Consider the following 15,228-nt stretch of genomic DNA (forward strand, 5'->3'; position numbering starts at 1 on the left):
GCGCTGGCCTGAGAAACAAAGGAGCGCCGGTTCAATTCCCAGTCAGGGCACATGCCTGGGTTGTGGGCCACGTCCCCAGTACGGGGCACGCAAGAGGCACCCACACATTGATGTTTCTCTCCCTCCTTTCCCCTCTCTAAAAATAAAATAAAAATAATATCTTTTTAAAAAATGTTTTAAAAAGAGAGATTTCCGCAAACAACTGAAGGAAATGAGGGAGTGGGCCAAACCAATGGGGGAAAGAACATCCCAGGCACAGCAGAGCTGTGTCCTAAGGCAGGTTCATGCAGTGTGTCCAAGGAGCCTGGAGAGCTGGGGGGGTGAGCCAGAGGACACGTCAGGGGAGACCCAGTCAGAGGTACCTGCGGCCTGGGCATGGAGGGCCTGAGAGACTTTGTGAGGACAGAGTTTTCACAGTGAGTTAGAAAGCATTGTAGGATTTGGGTCTTTTTTAAATAGCTTTATTGAGATATAATTCATATATCATACAATTTGCCTCTTGAAAGTATACAATTCAGTGGTTTTTAGTGTATCCACAGAAGTGTGCACCCATCACCACCATCAATTTTAGAACATTTTCATCACCTCAGAAAGAATCCTCCTCCCCCAACCCAGCCCTAAGCAACCACTAATCTACTCTACTTTCTGCCTCTGTAGATTTCCCCGTTCTAAACATTTCATGTAAATGGAATCAAATAACGTATAGTCTTCTGTGAGTATCTTCTTTAACTTAGTAAAATGCTTTCATGGTTCATCCATGTTGTAGCCTATATTAATACTTAATTGTTTTTTTGTATGCCTATACCATCTGTCAGTGATGGACATTTGAGTTTTTCCACATTTTGGCTGTTATGAATAATGCTGCTGTAAACATTTGTGTACAAGTTTTTGTGTGTATTGTAGAGTTTTGAGAAGAACCATGACAACTGACTTATATTTTAGCAGGATCACCCTGGCTATCAAAGCTAATATGAATTATTATTATTTACAATGACAAAATGAACCTGTGCCATTGTGGAAAAAGCAAGAGTCTAGATGTATTTAAATAAACCCCACCCATTATTATTCACCTACTGGAGACTGAGCAGCTCCTCCGATTGTGTTTCTGATGCATATGATCCTACCTTGCAAATAAATGAGCATCTTGGTTTGGGTTTTGAGCTAGCTTGCCTATCACTTCACAAGTTAATCAATATTAAAGAGTCCCAGTCCCTGCTGGCACCAATTGACATGTTAAGTTAGCCGTGTGAGCCGAGAGGCCAAGCAACAGAGCCACAGGGATGGCATTGCCCCGCCAGCGGGAGAAACCCCTCCGCCGTCTCGGACTTCAGGATCGAAGCGGAGAGGAGAAGGGAGGCGGGGAGGGTGTCAGCCGGCCGCGGCAGCGGCGCTGTCGCTGCCCGAGCCCCGCCTGCTACAGGGACCACAGCAGTCAGGTCTTCGGTGCTGTCAGTGCAGCGCTTCCTTAGACTTTTGTCAAGGAGGGTGCATCCTGCTAGAAGGTGGCTCCACATAACAGTCCTTAATCATTAATCTAAGCCTGTGCATTCATTAATGGTTCCATTTTTCAGTTATTTTCTTAGTAGCCGAGGCAAATGAAGGAAAAGAAGCTTCCCCTCAGGTAATTCATGCTTATTTAATGAAAAAATCAAATATGAAAGTAAAAATCATTCATAGTATCACAACTCAAAGTTAACCACTGTTACTATTTTGGCGTATTTCCTCCTAATATTTTTTCTTTACCTAAAGGTTTTGGAGTTTTTTCCATTTGTTTTGACGTAATTAGAATCACATTATCTATACGGTTTTGTACCTTGTTTTTCTCACTTTTAATTATATTGAGAACATTTTCCCATACAGTTAATAATTATTTAAAACAATCTTAACATCGATATAATTTCAATTTTAAGGATGTGCCTTTAACCATTACTATTGGACACATTATTTACAATTTTTGTTTGATATAAATAATGCTGCAGCAGATATCTTGTATATTGATAAACCCTTGTCCAATCTGATTATTCCCTTCAGATAAAATGTGCAGTGAGGCAGTCTCAAATATTGCTAGTAGAAGTATAAATTGGTGTAATAACTCTTCTGAAAAGCAATTTGACACTATGTATTCAAAGATATGGGTTGGCTTCATGGCTCATATTGCTGTTGAGGTTTTCTTAGTGTCCTGATTTTTAAGAAGTCCTGGCTCAGGTGATAAGGTGAAAACATCTTATATCTTGATTGAGGAAGTGGTTAAATGACTGTAAACATTTGTCAAAATCATCAAGCACTATACTTAAAATTGGTAAATTTTATTGTCTACTCTATCTCAATAAAAATTTTCAAAAAGTACTATAGTACCAAACTGATACTTTTTCCTTAACATAGTCAGAAAGATAAAAAGACAGTTTAAGAGTCATTTCTCACTGTGTAATTCAGTGTTGTTTAATGCCATGCCCTAGAACCACCTGCTATTAGCTGGCATTACAAGTTGCGTGCTTTGAGAAACACTGACCCATAGCATTTCCTAAGAGGGGGGTTATGGTGATAACTAAGAACTAAAATTTATGTAGCACATACTGTGTGCTAGACACTTTTTTAATACTGTATACTTGTGCTATCCAGTTAGGTAGCCACTGCCCACATGTAGCTATTCAGCACCTGAAACGTGGCTAGCCTAATTTGAAGTGTGCTACAAGTATAAATGTGTGCTGGATTTCAAAGACATAGTACCCCCAAAAGTGTAAAATATCTCATTATTAATTTTTAAGTTGACATTTTTTGGATCTATGGGGTAGTTAATATACTATTAAAATTAACTTTATATATTTTTATCTTTTTTAATGATTATTAAAATAATTAAAATTATATAGCAGCTCATGTATGTGGCTTGTTTTACATTTTTATTGGGTAGTGCTGCTTTCCCCATTCAATTTGTTTAATTTTCATAACAAGGTAGATATTTTTATTATTATCATCAACCTCATTTTTCAGGTGAGGAAATTGAGGTATAGAGAAGTACCTTGCCCAAAGTTATAGAGGTTATAGAGCTAAAAAATGGTAAAGCTGAAGTTGAACTCTGACAATTAATCTCCAGTCTCTGGGCACCTAAGCATTCAGTTGAAATAATATTTTAGGAAGATTTATCTAGCTCTGATTTTTTTTTTGTAAATGTCAATTTATTAAGGTAGGCAAAATATGTTTTCTTCAAATGGCCAGTATGTGAAGCTTCCTGTCTGCTGTAAATCAAAGCAGCAGGGAAAAAATGGTACAAAAGTGAGGAATCATTTAGTTTTAAGATTTTTGCCAAACATAGTTAAGAATGAGATTTACAACAGTATTGCTATTTGAATAAAAATTAACTTGATTAAACTGGTGGCAACTATTAGTCTCATCACTACCTGAGGTGATGCCTAAACGTTGACAATAATAGAATTCAGACAAAACCAGTCAGTAACATTAATGCTTTTTTAAAAAGTACAGTTTAGAACTTAGAGAACAGTTGGTATTTTGAATTTCTCTAAATACACTTGAAGCTGCGAAGGGGCTGAATGATACTATCAACAGGTACTTACAGATTTCTACCTAAACAGGTAACACTAGAAACTTGGACCTTCTCCTGTAACCACGAGTTGGTACGATCTCTGAATTATTTACAGAAAAATTAGGATCCTGTGACAGAATTTGCATTTCTAAGGGAGAGGAATCCAGAGGAGGCTCTTCTTCACTTCTGGGTATTTCAGGATCAGCCTTGAAACTGTTGGAACCGTCACCATCTTTGTAGAGATTTTGGGGGCGTTTACTTTCCTCCTGTCACGGAGTGTACCGCCTATCGCTGGCAGGCACGTCCTGAGTGCTGATTATGTGTAAGGCTCTGTGCAAGGTGCTAGAAGGAGACGTGGTCTATAGCTTTAAGGATCTTGATGTCTAATGGGGAAATTGGCATATAAGTGAATAACTCTAATAAGAGGCTTTTTAAAAATTTTGAATTTAATCCACAATTCAAATATCATGTCCCCTGATTCTAATTTATTTGTGCACAGACATATATTTTTTAACTAAAAATAGTTTTTCATTACAAAATCAATGCATAATCCTTGCAGGAAGTACAGCTAAGGAAAAAAGAAGATAAAAATATCCATGCTGTTGTCATCCTGCAATAGGAAATGTCAACATCTTGATATATTATAGCCTCTTAGACCTTTTTCTATTAATGTATACACTTTTTATATTAATGTAAAAAAAGTATTTATTTACTTTTAGAGAAAGGGGAAGGGAGGAAGAAAAAGAGGGAGAGAAACATCAATGTGTGAGAGATACATCAGTCCGGTTGCCTCTCACACGCCCCCAAATGGAGACCTGGCCTGCAGCCCAGGCAAGCGCCCTGACTGGGGGTTGAAGTATTCAGTTCGAAGGCCGGCACTCAATCCGCTGGGCCACACCACCTAGGGCCACATATATGTTTAAATAAAAGGGAATATACTATCCATGTTCTTTCAGTGAAAATACTTATATATGTCATTTTTTTAAAGATTTTTATTTATTTATTTTTAGAGAAGGGAAAGGAGGGAGAAAGAGAGGAAGAGAAACATCAATGTGTGGTTGCATCTCACGGGCCCCTCACTGGGGACCTGGCCTGCAACCCAGGCATGTTCCCTACACTGGGAATCGAACTGGCATTATATATGTCATTTTTAATAACTGAATAGCATTCTATTGTCTGATTGTGCCATAGTTTATTTAACCAATCCTCAGTTTTCACTCAACAAATACTTACTGAGCACCTACTGTATTCCAGGAGCCATCTTGAGATTAGATATACAGTGGTAAACAAAACAAAAACTGTTTGATATTCATTGTTTATAATTTTTCACTCTTATAAACAGTGCTGTAAGAAACATCATTTTATATACATGCACTTTATACACTCGTTCAATTGTTCAGTTGTTTTCCTGTCCCATTGTTTACTTGGGATAATAATAATTGAGCATATATTGTAGTCCAAACAATGTGTTGACTTCATTACATATATTACCTCATTTAATCTCCATGATCCCAGAGGTGACATTGTTGTGATCTCAATTTTTAAATGAGAAACTGGAACTAAGTAATTTGCCTTAAGTCATATAGCAAGGAATTCAAGCTCCAGTTTGGATGATCCCAGATTCCAGGCACCACCCACAGTGTTGAGATGAAATGCCTGCGATATTAAGATGCTAAATGACCAATTTGCTAGCCAGAAAAGTTTAACCATTTTATCCCTTCACACCATGACCTTGAATACTTACATGTAAGGGGGGGGCGGGGGAGGGAGGCTGGGTGGGGATGGGGAAAGGGAGAGAAAGTGGGAACAACTGTAACAGCATAAACAATTTTTTTTAAAAAAAGCAGATTGAAGACTAAAAGAAAGCCCTAAATTTAAATATCAATTTATATGGAAAAAGTTGGTTTAAAAAGTTCACTTTAACTCAAATTCAGAGGAAAAAAAGAAAATATAAACAGTGTGCACCCAAAAGAGACTGATCAATGAGAGAGACAGAAATGAAGAGAGTCAGAGAGGTGGATGCCGTCTGGCTTCAAAGCAGCCTCAGCGCCCGGCTCTCCCTAGGCGCTTATCTCCCTAGTTCAGTTCGGGGACAGACCCCCAGCCCAGCCGGCACGGCATCCAAACGCTTTTTTGTTTTGCTTAAGCCAGTTCCAATGGGCTTCTCTTTCCTGCAGCTGGAACATTGTTTTAGGAAAATGGTCTCATCTCTTACAATTTGTAGGATATGCTTTTTTTGTGTAGTATGTGAGACCCAGTAGAGCATTTGCGTATTTGTTTAAGGATTTGTCGGGTTAAACAATGAAACTTTTTAAATGGAAGGAAAAGCTCAAAAATGCTGTTCAGTGACACATAAGTGACTCATTCACATCATTTCCTACGTTATCTACATTCCTATTTTTTTATGACTACAAAAAATGTTCTACAGATTTTTAATAGTTGTCAACGTGATGCCACTGGGATTATTAAGTAGCGAAGTATCGAGTTGAGGAGCGTCAGCACAGCCCTGAGTCGCCCTTCCTCCGCCAGAATGGCGTCACCTCCCCCTGCGGAGCGGCGCGTCCGCCAGGACCCAGGTTCTTACACTCGGGTTAGCGTTAGCGCTTCTGGCCTAGATTGGGCTCTGTTATCTATAAATCCCCCCTGGTACCCTTTGGTCTTTTAAGGGGCGGTGTCGTATAGCAGTTAAAAGCATGGACTCCAGTGCTTTTAACTGGGATTTTTTAAATCCCAGTTTTGCCACGTATCCACTTGCGTGACCGTAGACAAGTGACAGTCATACCTCGGTACTCGTGGACCTCAGGAACCATCAAACCTGGTATTCACATTTTGAGGAGAGGAAATGCTTCATTAATTGTCGCTTGCTCTCCGAGGTGCCACTGTATTAACTTTTCTGTGCCTCAGTTTTCTCAACTGTAAAATGGAGGTAATGATAGCTTCTTCATATCATTATTGTGATGATTGGATGACTCAATATATATAAAGTGCTTAGAGGAGAACCAGGCACAGGGTAAGCACCCAGTGTTGCTGCCGCCACCATTACTATTACACTTGGGGGAAATAAAGTAAAAAAAGACTGGATATTCCTTATCGCCTCCTGTGTCATCACAAATACTTCTAAATCACTTACTTTGAAAACTCACTTTCACATAATTCAAGAGCAGAATATATCAGTATCTCAAGTAAGAATGTGTTGGGGCAGTGATAAAATTTACTGTGAAGGTAGCCAGTTGCCAGATGACTTTTGTGGTCTATGAGGGGAAAAAATTTTAGTAGCTCAATTTTCATTTGTGCTCCCTTAAAATTTCCCCTTTGAGGTCCCCAGAGTCAGGGCCTCTATAATTCACAGACTTGCATAGAGTCATCAGCATCCAGGCCTCTACAGTTAGGTTATTTGAGGCTTGCTTGCTTGTATTTTTTTTTTACGGTCATCACCATTTCTATTTCTCTTGATACGGTTGCTCTGACAAATTGACATAGTCTCAAATGCTCCCGTTGGGGAGAAAGTACTTCTGTAGCTCTTTTTATTGTCAGACGATAACCTCTTTCAGACCTCTGTGTAACCAATAGTACCTGCACTTCTATACCTGAGGAACAAATCTTTTGCCCTGTGGACCATGAAGGTAATCCTTTCCGCTCACGTGATGCTCCGGTGACTGATATATGCACGGTGCTGGATACATTGCAGAATCCCACTGGTTGCTTTTTTTGTCCTGTTTCTTCTCAGTGGGAGAAGAAATAGGGCAAAGGGCTGTATTTATTTGCTTTGTTTTGCTTTGTTTTTTGTTTTTTCATGAACCAGGCACCCAGTACTAAGGTGGGAACTGGGAAGGAGCAGCTGTATTTTGTAATAGGCAGTTAAAGTTCATTGTAAGAAAGTGTCATAGGATAAAATAACCTCAGTGAAATTGGTTATAATCAAGGAACTATTTCGTATCTTAATTTAGTGTTTCCCAAGGCCTGTTCCACAGAAAATTTGTTAGGAAAACACTACATCCTTCTTCTGTAATGGGAAAAATCACAATTCCCATTAGCATAATAAAGATTCCAAGAAACTCCAGAGTAAAGAAACCCATTCAGCTTTTTTTCTGTATTGTATTTTAATATATTTATAAAAGAATATATGTAACATATGTTAGACAGCATAATAATATAAGCAACAGTCTAGAATCCTTCACCTAACCCAAGAACTAGAATATTGCCAACAACATGGATCTACTTGTGGGTTTCTCTCTTATTAACATCAGTTATCTCCCTACAACAGGCAACCACTATCCTAAATTTTGTGCTTAGTTTCCTTGCCTTAATGGGGGAGGGGCGGTGCATATTTTTATCACTTATTTATGTATTTCTAGACAGTGTATTGTTTAGTTTTGCCTATTTTTGAGCTTCATAAAAATAGTGTCCTTTTTCTCACTCAACACCACTTCTAAGTTTCACCCATATCGTTCATGTAACCTTGTTCATTCATTTTCAGGGCCGTGTAACATTTCCATTTTGTGAACATACTACAGCTTACTTCCCTATTCACCTGTCTATAGACATTTGAGTTGCTGGGTTTTTGTTTTGTTTCCTATTACTATTGCTTCTATCGAAGAGCAGCAAGAAGAAATGTGAGCGAAGGATATTGACAAAATGTTATGATTCTATTGTTTGGGAGCAAGAGGGAAGATATTTATTGAGTAGCTGCTTTATACAAGTTATAATTCAAGGGAGTGATGAAATACAAAGAGAATAAGATGTCCCTCTCTTTGATGATCTAATGGTCCAGTTGGAGAATCAAACCAATGTGTACTTCTCAAATTAGGATATCGTTAGTCCCAGATACTCACAAAAGCACAAAATGAACATGATACATCTTTTGGAGTGTCAGTTTTCATATAATTGGGGGGTATTATCAGGGGTAGAATGAAATAGTTTAACTGATAAATACCTTAAAATACAAGGTCCAGGAGAAGTAAGGCCTGCTTGAGTGTGATTGGTAGGGTAATAGTACGGATGTACTGATTTATAGTTTTAATTTGAACATTTCACCTAAAATGTCATATGGTGTGCTTGAGTGTGCTGTTGTTATGTTACAGAATTACATGCTTATGATTTTGTAATAAAAAGGTGTTATTTGTGCTGGACCATGTATGTTTATCTCAAAATGTAAAAGATTCCTTTATGAAAAATAAAATCATGCATCTTTAAAACAAAATACCAGACTGCAAAGAATGATGTAAGCTGTAAACCAACTTGGACTATACCCTCAAGACTAATGAATTCTCTCTCTTTTGTTGTTAGGGGGTTTTAGGTGCAAAAATTTGAGAAGTGTTACTGTATGTAAGTTAAATAAAATGTGTCCTAAATAGAAACAATTAATTCTGGCCGAGTAATCAGGAAATTCTTCACAGAGGAGATAGCATCTGAGCCAGACCTTAAAGAAGAATAAGTTAGATTTCCATTGAAAGAAACAGCTGTCAGGACTGAGGAAACAACATAGTTAAGGACAGGAGGGAAAAATAGTGCAGCATATTTGAGAAATAATAAGTCTTTTATGGGTACAGTAGACATCACTGAGGAGCAGGATGATCCCTGGGTATGAGATTCCTACTGTTGTCAGACATAGATGTTGAATGCCAGCCTTTTTCCTTGTTCCTGATAAAATTGCTGTTGGATATTTAAGGAAAGCTTAGCATGATAGGTGACACTTAAGCTGGGGTCTTAACTTCTTTACAAAATATGAACCTGATTCATGTATTTATTTGGCAAATACTTAATTAACACCTAGTCTATACTAAGGATATATAGGCCAAGAAGATATTACTCAAGATATACACTAACTGGAAAGAGAAGCCGTTAGGACAACAGCTCCCACTTCCGCTACCGCCCTCTGGCTCCGTCCTGCCACAGTGGGTGGTGGCTCCCAGCTAAGCCAGCCCTTCCCCTCGGACACCACATCCCACCCCCTCCCCTTCCAGTGTGTCGCTCCAAACCTCTACTCCTCCTTGCTCCTGAACTGGTTTTTCCCTCTCTGTCGGATTATTCACACAAGCACAGAAACATGCTGTTTCTCCCCCATCTTTAAAAACCCTGTATCAACTTCCTCTTTCAGGTTCTGTGCCATTTCTCGGTTCTCTTTTATAACAAAATTCTTCAAGAATTGTGATACTCCTTGTCTTTAATTCCTCTCCTTACTAGTCTCTTAAACCTGCATTCCTCTCAAACCTCACCTCTTGTCTTATTAAGCCACTCTCTTCAGGCTTTCACCCGCACCGGTCCCCAGAATTGTTCTTGATGTGGTTCCCCAGGGCTCCATGTGGCTAAGCCCAGAGTCAGCTTTTAGCTTGCATTCTATTTGGCCTCTCAAGCATTTGACACAGTTGATCAGTCCCTTCGTTTTGATTGTTTTTTTTAAAGATTTTTTTAAATTTATTTTTAGAGGGGAAGAGAGGGAGAAACAGAGGGAGAGGAACATCAGTGTATGAGAGAAACACTGATCAGTTGCCTCTTGTACACCCTCAAGTGGGGACCTGGCCCACAACCCAGGCACGTGCCCTGACTGGGAATCGAACCAGCAATCTTTCAGTTCACAGGCCAGTACTCAATCCACTGAGCCACACTGAGCCAGCCAGGGCATAGTCCCTTCATTCTGAAACACTTTTATCACTTAGCTTCCAGAAACTATACTTTGCTGGTCCTCCAACCTCATGGCCATTCCTTTTCTGTCTCTTGCTCATTTCTCCTATTTTTAGAATCCTGGGCTATTCTCTTCACACTCCCCTCCATCTCTTTCCTTAACATCTCTAATTTCATCTCTGACTACCCAGTACCTTACTCACTTCACTGCCTTCTTTCCGTCCCTGAACACACCAGGCCTTGCCTTTGCTCTTCGCCCAGACTGTGCTCTGTGGCGTCACTCAGCTCTTGACTCAGGTGGCAGTTCCTCTGTGAGGCCTTCCCTGACCACTAGACTTTAAAATCTCACACCACCACCACTTTCAAACCTCCTTCAAACCTCCCTTATTTGTTTCCATAGCATTGCCTTCATCTAACGTACTCCGGGCAGCCAGTGTAGCATGGTGGAGAGGAGAACAAACCAATGTTACAGAATTGTACGCTTGAAACGTAGGTAATCTTACTAACCAATGTCACCCCAATCAATTTAATAATTTTTTTCCTTTTTGTGAAATTTATTGGGGTGGCACTGGTTACCAAAATTATACAGGTTTTAGGTGCACAATTCCACAACACATCCTCTGTACACTGTAGTGTGTGTTTGCCACCCCAAATCAAGTCTTTATCCATCACCATTTACCCTCTCTATACCCTGTTCCACCGCCCCCAACACCTGCCTAGTAAATTTTTTTTGAAAAAGAACTAAGTCTGAGGCCAGATTGTCTGGGTTAGTATCCCAACTCTCACTTTCAAGATGTAAGACCTTGATTTCTCTGTGCCTCAGTTTCTTCATAAAGTGGAGTAGTTTCTATCTCATTAGAACCGTACCTCATATATAATAAGTGATATGTGTTCACCATTATTATTGTTATGTTATTATTGTATTTTAATTATTTTGTTTATTTTCCTTCCTCCCCCATTGGAATATAAATTACATGAGGACAGATTTTTTTTTTTTTTTACTTATTAGTATATTCTCAGCTTCTAGAACACTGGCACATAGTAGGCACTTAATAAACAATTGTTGATCAACTTGTTATCTCTGGAAAAAGAATGGGGAGAGGAGGAATTAAGATTTGATCTCTAAGGGTACTATTTTAAAGTTGTTACAAAAAGAATGTATCCCGGTAGTGCTGTGCCCTGGAAAAACTCTCAGGCTTATGTGAAAAATGGATGTGCAGACGAATGAATTCCTTCGGGCAGCGATAAGGTAGAGTTGAGTTTTAAAAGATGCAGAGTTTCGCTACATAAAGTGCAAGAGGTGGCAGCCTTCTAGGCAGAGAGAGTAGTTTCATGCAAAAGCAGAGGGCACGAAACACAGTAGTGGCTCGGAAAACCGGAAGCCGTGGTAATTGGGAGTGTCCGGTATGAAAAGTTTTATCCGGCCCGTCTCTCACCATTACCATATCCCAGCATCTCTAGCTCAGTATTTGGCTGTAATTAGAAGCCTTACTACTCCATTAAAGGAACTATCTTGGAGGGTTTTTCTCATTATTTTCTCTAAAATCCTTTTCTATTTTCCTGCCCCCCTAGAAATTCCACTCTTTTTTTTTACTTTGTAACCCTCTTCACATTTGAGTCTAGATTCCTTTGGTATCTTTGGTATAAGAAGAAGATCACATGTGATTTCTATCTGTGGAGTATAGTGAAAAAAGAGGAAGAGACAGACAGATGAGCTGTTTCCTGCTGTTACAGCTTTGTTTAGGAACACAGTTGTTCTGCTCAATTACTTTAGTAATTAAAATTTTAAATCCTGTGTCGGTCTCTACTCCCTTACAAAGACTTCAAAGTGTTGTTTTTCCGTGTGGGATGCAAGACTTTTTTGAGGTTGACTTTTAAAAATCAGGGCTTCTGTCTGCCCACCTTCCTCCTTTGCTCCGCGTGGGGAAGCGCCCTCCATGGCAGTGCAAACCAGGGCGCGCCGTGGCGTCAGCCCCTGCGTTAGCGCCTGGCGCCGCTCCATTCTGCCAGGTCTCATCGAGCTGTGACTGTGTGTCTGCCTCTGGGTGAGAGTCCCTTAAAGGAACGCAGCACAAGTGTCCATTCGACCATCTAGCTCCAGTGCCTACTTCGTAGCAGATGCTCAGTAAACACTTGTTATGAACTGAATTGAATTGGATTATAGCGCCAACAGAGAAGGGGATTTTTGAGTTTCCTTTTTAAGTGAGACTGATTTAAAGCAACCCTAGAAAAGAAAAATCATTTTTTATTGTTGTTTTTAAACATGGTCTAAATCTGGGGTACAGAAGCCAATATGTTCATCGCCCGTAATTGTTAAGCATTCTGCCATGAGTCATCAAAGGCCCCAAATAGATACCTTTTTAAAAGCCACAATGGCCCTAGGAAACAAAATTAGGCTTGGAAAATATAAATAGTGTTTTCCCTGCAGTCAAGGATGTGGGGTCTTGCTGATACACAGAGGATAATTATTAAGTATAATTTCAGGGAAGTTACTCTTTTCCTTCACCATGTAGCAGAGCCTGAAGTGAAGCAAAGGTCACCTAATAGATTTCTAGTGTTTCCCAACACATATGTTTCATTCTTCCTAAAAGTCATTTTCTGACCTCCAAGAGGCCAGGCTAGATTTGCTGCTATTCCTTTCCCTCTACCTCACCATTTTCTCTTCTTTTGCAAAGGAGTTTAAACTTTAAATCCTCTAAGTTCAGAATCTTCTAGATCTAAAACTACGAAACAGTGGTAATAACAAGGTACCTGCTCATTCCTCCAACCTCTGTCTGCTGTAGATCTGTCTCCTGAGAGCAAGTCCAACATACTTAAACACACTGCCCAAAACTCCTACCACAGAGATGGTTCTTTCACCAGTGGGTAGCTATGCTAGTTAATTCATTTAGTCAGCATTCCTTTATTGAGCACCCACTAGGTGTCAGCCTCTGTGCTAAGCCCTGGAGATCCAAGCAGAACAAGCCTTAGTTCCACCCTAAAGGGCAACAGTCCCACTGTGTTTTGGCAACAGTAACACGTAGAGCACCTGGTCCATAGTAATACAATGTCGAAGTAGTACTAGGGCCAAGTGATAGTCATCGTGATGGGCATGACTAGTTCAACGTGAAGGAGTCTAGGAGAGCTTCACAGAAAAGGTGACTTTTAATCCTCCGCTTTAAAGAATAAAAAGGATTTCACCCAAAAAGGATAGTCTATCATTTCAGACATGGGGCATAACAAGAGCAAAAGCATAAAGGTGTGAAAGCTCACACGTGTTTAGGGAGCAATGAGAGGCTGGGCATGGGTGGCACATAAGCTGCAGGGAGGGAAGTGGAGCCAGACAAGCGAGAGACGGTTTTGTGTGGTGCAGAAGGGCACGGCTTCTAGAACCTGGGTTTGAATCCCAGCTAAGCAATTTAGCTGTTGTGACCTTGGCGAGTCACTTCACTTCTCTATAGCTTGGTTTCTTAATTGTTTAAATGGGAGTAACAGCATCTATTTCATGCATATATACACACATGTGTGTCTTAAAATGGCTCTCAGAACAAAGTAAATACAAGCATTAGTTATTATGCCACATTATGAATGGCCTCGATTGTAAGAATGGCTGCGATTATAGACTGTACATTAGTCTATAAGCAAAAAAAGTTTTAAAGCAGAAGCAGGAAAATTATGCAATAGGACATAGCCTGCGTTTTAGAAAATTAACTCTGGTGCCACTTGGGAGAGTGGGTTGAATAGAGAAGAGACTGGAAGCGCAATATAAGTTCTGAGGCAGTTAAGAGAATATGGGTAGCTTTGGTGGCTGTGAAGCTGAGGAGATCCCGGGCGGCCAGGCCAAGGACATGGGATCTTACTGTCCTCCCTCCCCTCTGAACTTCCCCCAAAGGCCCTCAATAAAATGGATTGGGCCAAAAAATAATAATGGTAAGTGGTGCTGTCATAACATGGTTCTGAGTTAATACAGTAGCCTCGCCTGTAAACATTCTGAGTCCCTAACTAGATATTTCAAACTTGAAATGTTACTCTTAACAGATCTTACGAGTTTAATGCTAACGAACCCAGTGAGCACCTGGGAAAGAGCCCAGAGAGCTCTCCCTCTGGTCCGGATGCTCAGTGCTGAACGGAGGCTTCGGTCCCACACCCCAGTATCAGACCAGTGCTTCCTGCACGCTGGTCATGCCTTTCCATCTAGTCAGATGTCTTGAGCAAGGTATTCTGTTTTGGAAGATGCTTTTTACCTTTTCCTTTGAGTAACCTCCAAACTACTGATTAGTTTCCTAGAGGAAGTTCTGTCTTCTGGACTACACAGCCGAAGCAAGGAGAGCTCTCAGGTTCCATCAAGGTCAGCAAGCAGAAGGTGAACCGGTGGCAGAGAGGCAAGGAGAACGGCGTGGCGCTCCCACTGACCAGAAGTGCTGGAGGAGAAGAGCCTTGGGTTTTGTGCTCATCCTTGGAACCCCTCTGCAGGTAGCCTGCTGGTCCCTGAACCGTTGGCACAAACACCAAGACTTCTGGTGATGAGTTGAGAATAAATCTAAGCTCATCCCAAACCCACTTTTCTCGTGGTTTCTTTACCAAATAAATAAATGTATCCCTTGTATTTAATAGCACAATCTCTTCTGTTTCTGATGAATTTTGTTGGGATCTTACTTGACAAAAGGGTTGTGAGAGCTTAGAGGAGTTTTAAGAAGCAATCATTTGATGTATATGCTACACATTCTCTCTCCTCTTGACCCCTTTTACTTTGTATTAACCACATTCCTGCACAGGTCATTTCTGAAAACTCATCATGTTTCTGTAGAGCCATCTAAAAATTGCATTTTTCTGTGGCGCTGAGAAACCATGTATGACCACAATAAAAATCTACTTTGTGAAAAGATACAAGTGATTTGTTTTTGCTTGGGGTTAGTAACTATTGATGGGAATTCATGAGGTGAGGCATGAGCTGGCTGTAACCCAAACATGGAGAAGGCATCGCCTCTACCCTAAGGATATTTGAAGTGAATCAAGGCAATAATAAATTCTGGTGTCAGTTTCACTTCTCTTGAAAACAGTGGAAATTGATGATGTCACTAATGCCAGGA

At 40.1% G+C, this 15,228-nt stretch overlaps 1 protein-coding gene across 1 annotated transcript in view; it reads left to right on the plus strand.

Moving 5' to 3' along the window:
- The window catches only part of VPS45 (vacuolar protein sorting 45 homolog), a 57,855-nt gene extending 42,827 nt beyond the window's left edge, over positions 1-15,028 (plus strand). The window contains exon 15 of the mRNA XM_054575207.1: positions 14,418-15,028. Coding sequence (XP_054431182.1) covers positions 14,418-14,505 — 88 coding nt within the window. The 3' untranslated portion in view covers positions 14,506-15,028. The remainder of the gene's footprint in view (positions 1-14,417) is intronic.
- Positions 15,029-15,228: the final 200 nt, after the last annotated feature.

Source organism: Pteronotus mesoamericanus, unplaced genomic scaffold (assembly GCF_021234165.1).
Source record: "Pteronotus mesoamericanus isolate MK-2021 breed Mesoamerican mustached bat unplaced genomic scaffold, CSHL_Meso_final contig_1108, whole genome shotgun sequence".
NCBI classification, from domain to species: Eukaryota; Metazoa; Chordata; class Mammalia; order Chiroptera; family Mormoopidae; genus Pteronotus; species Pteronotus mesoamericanus.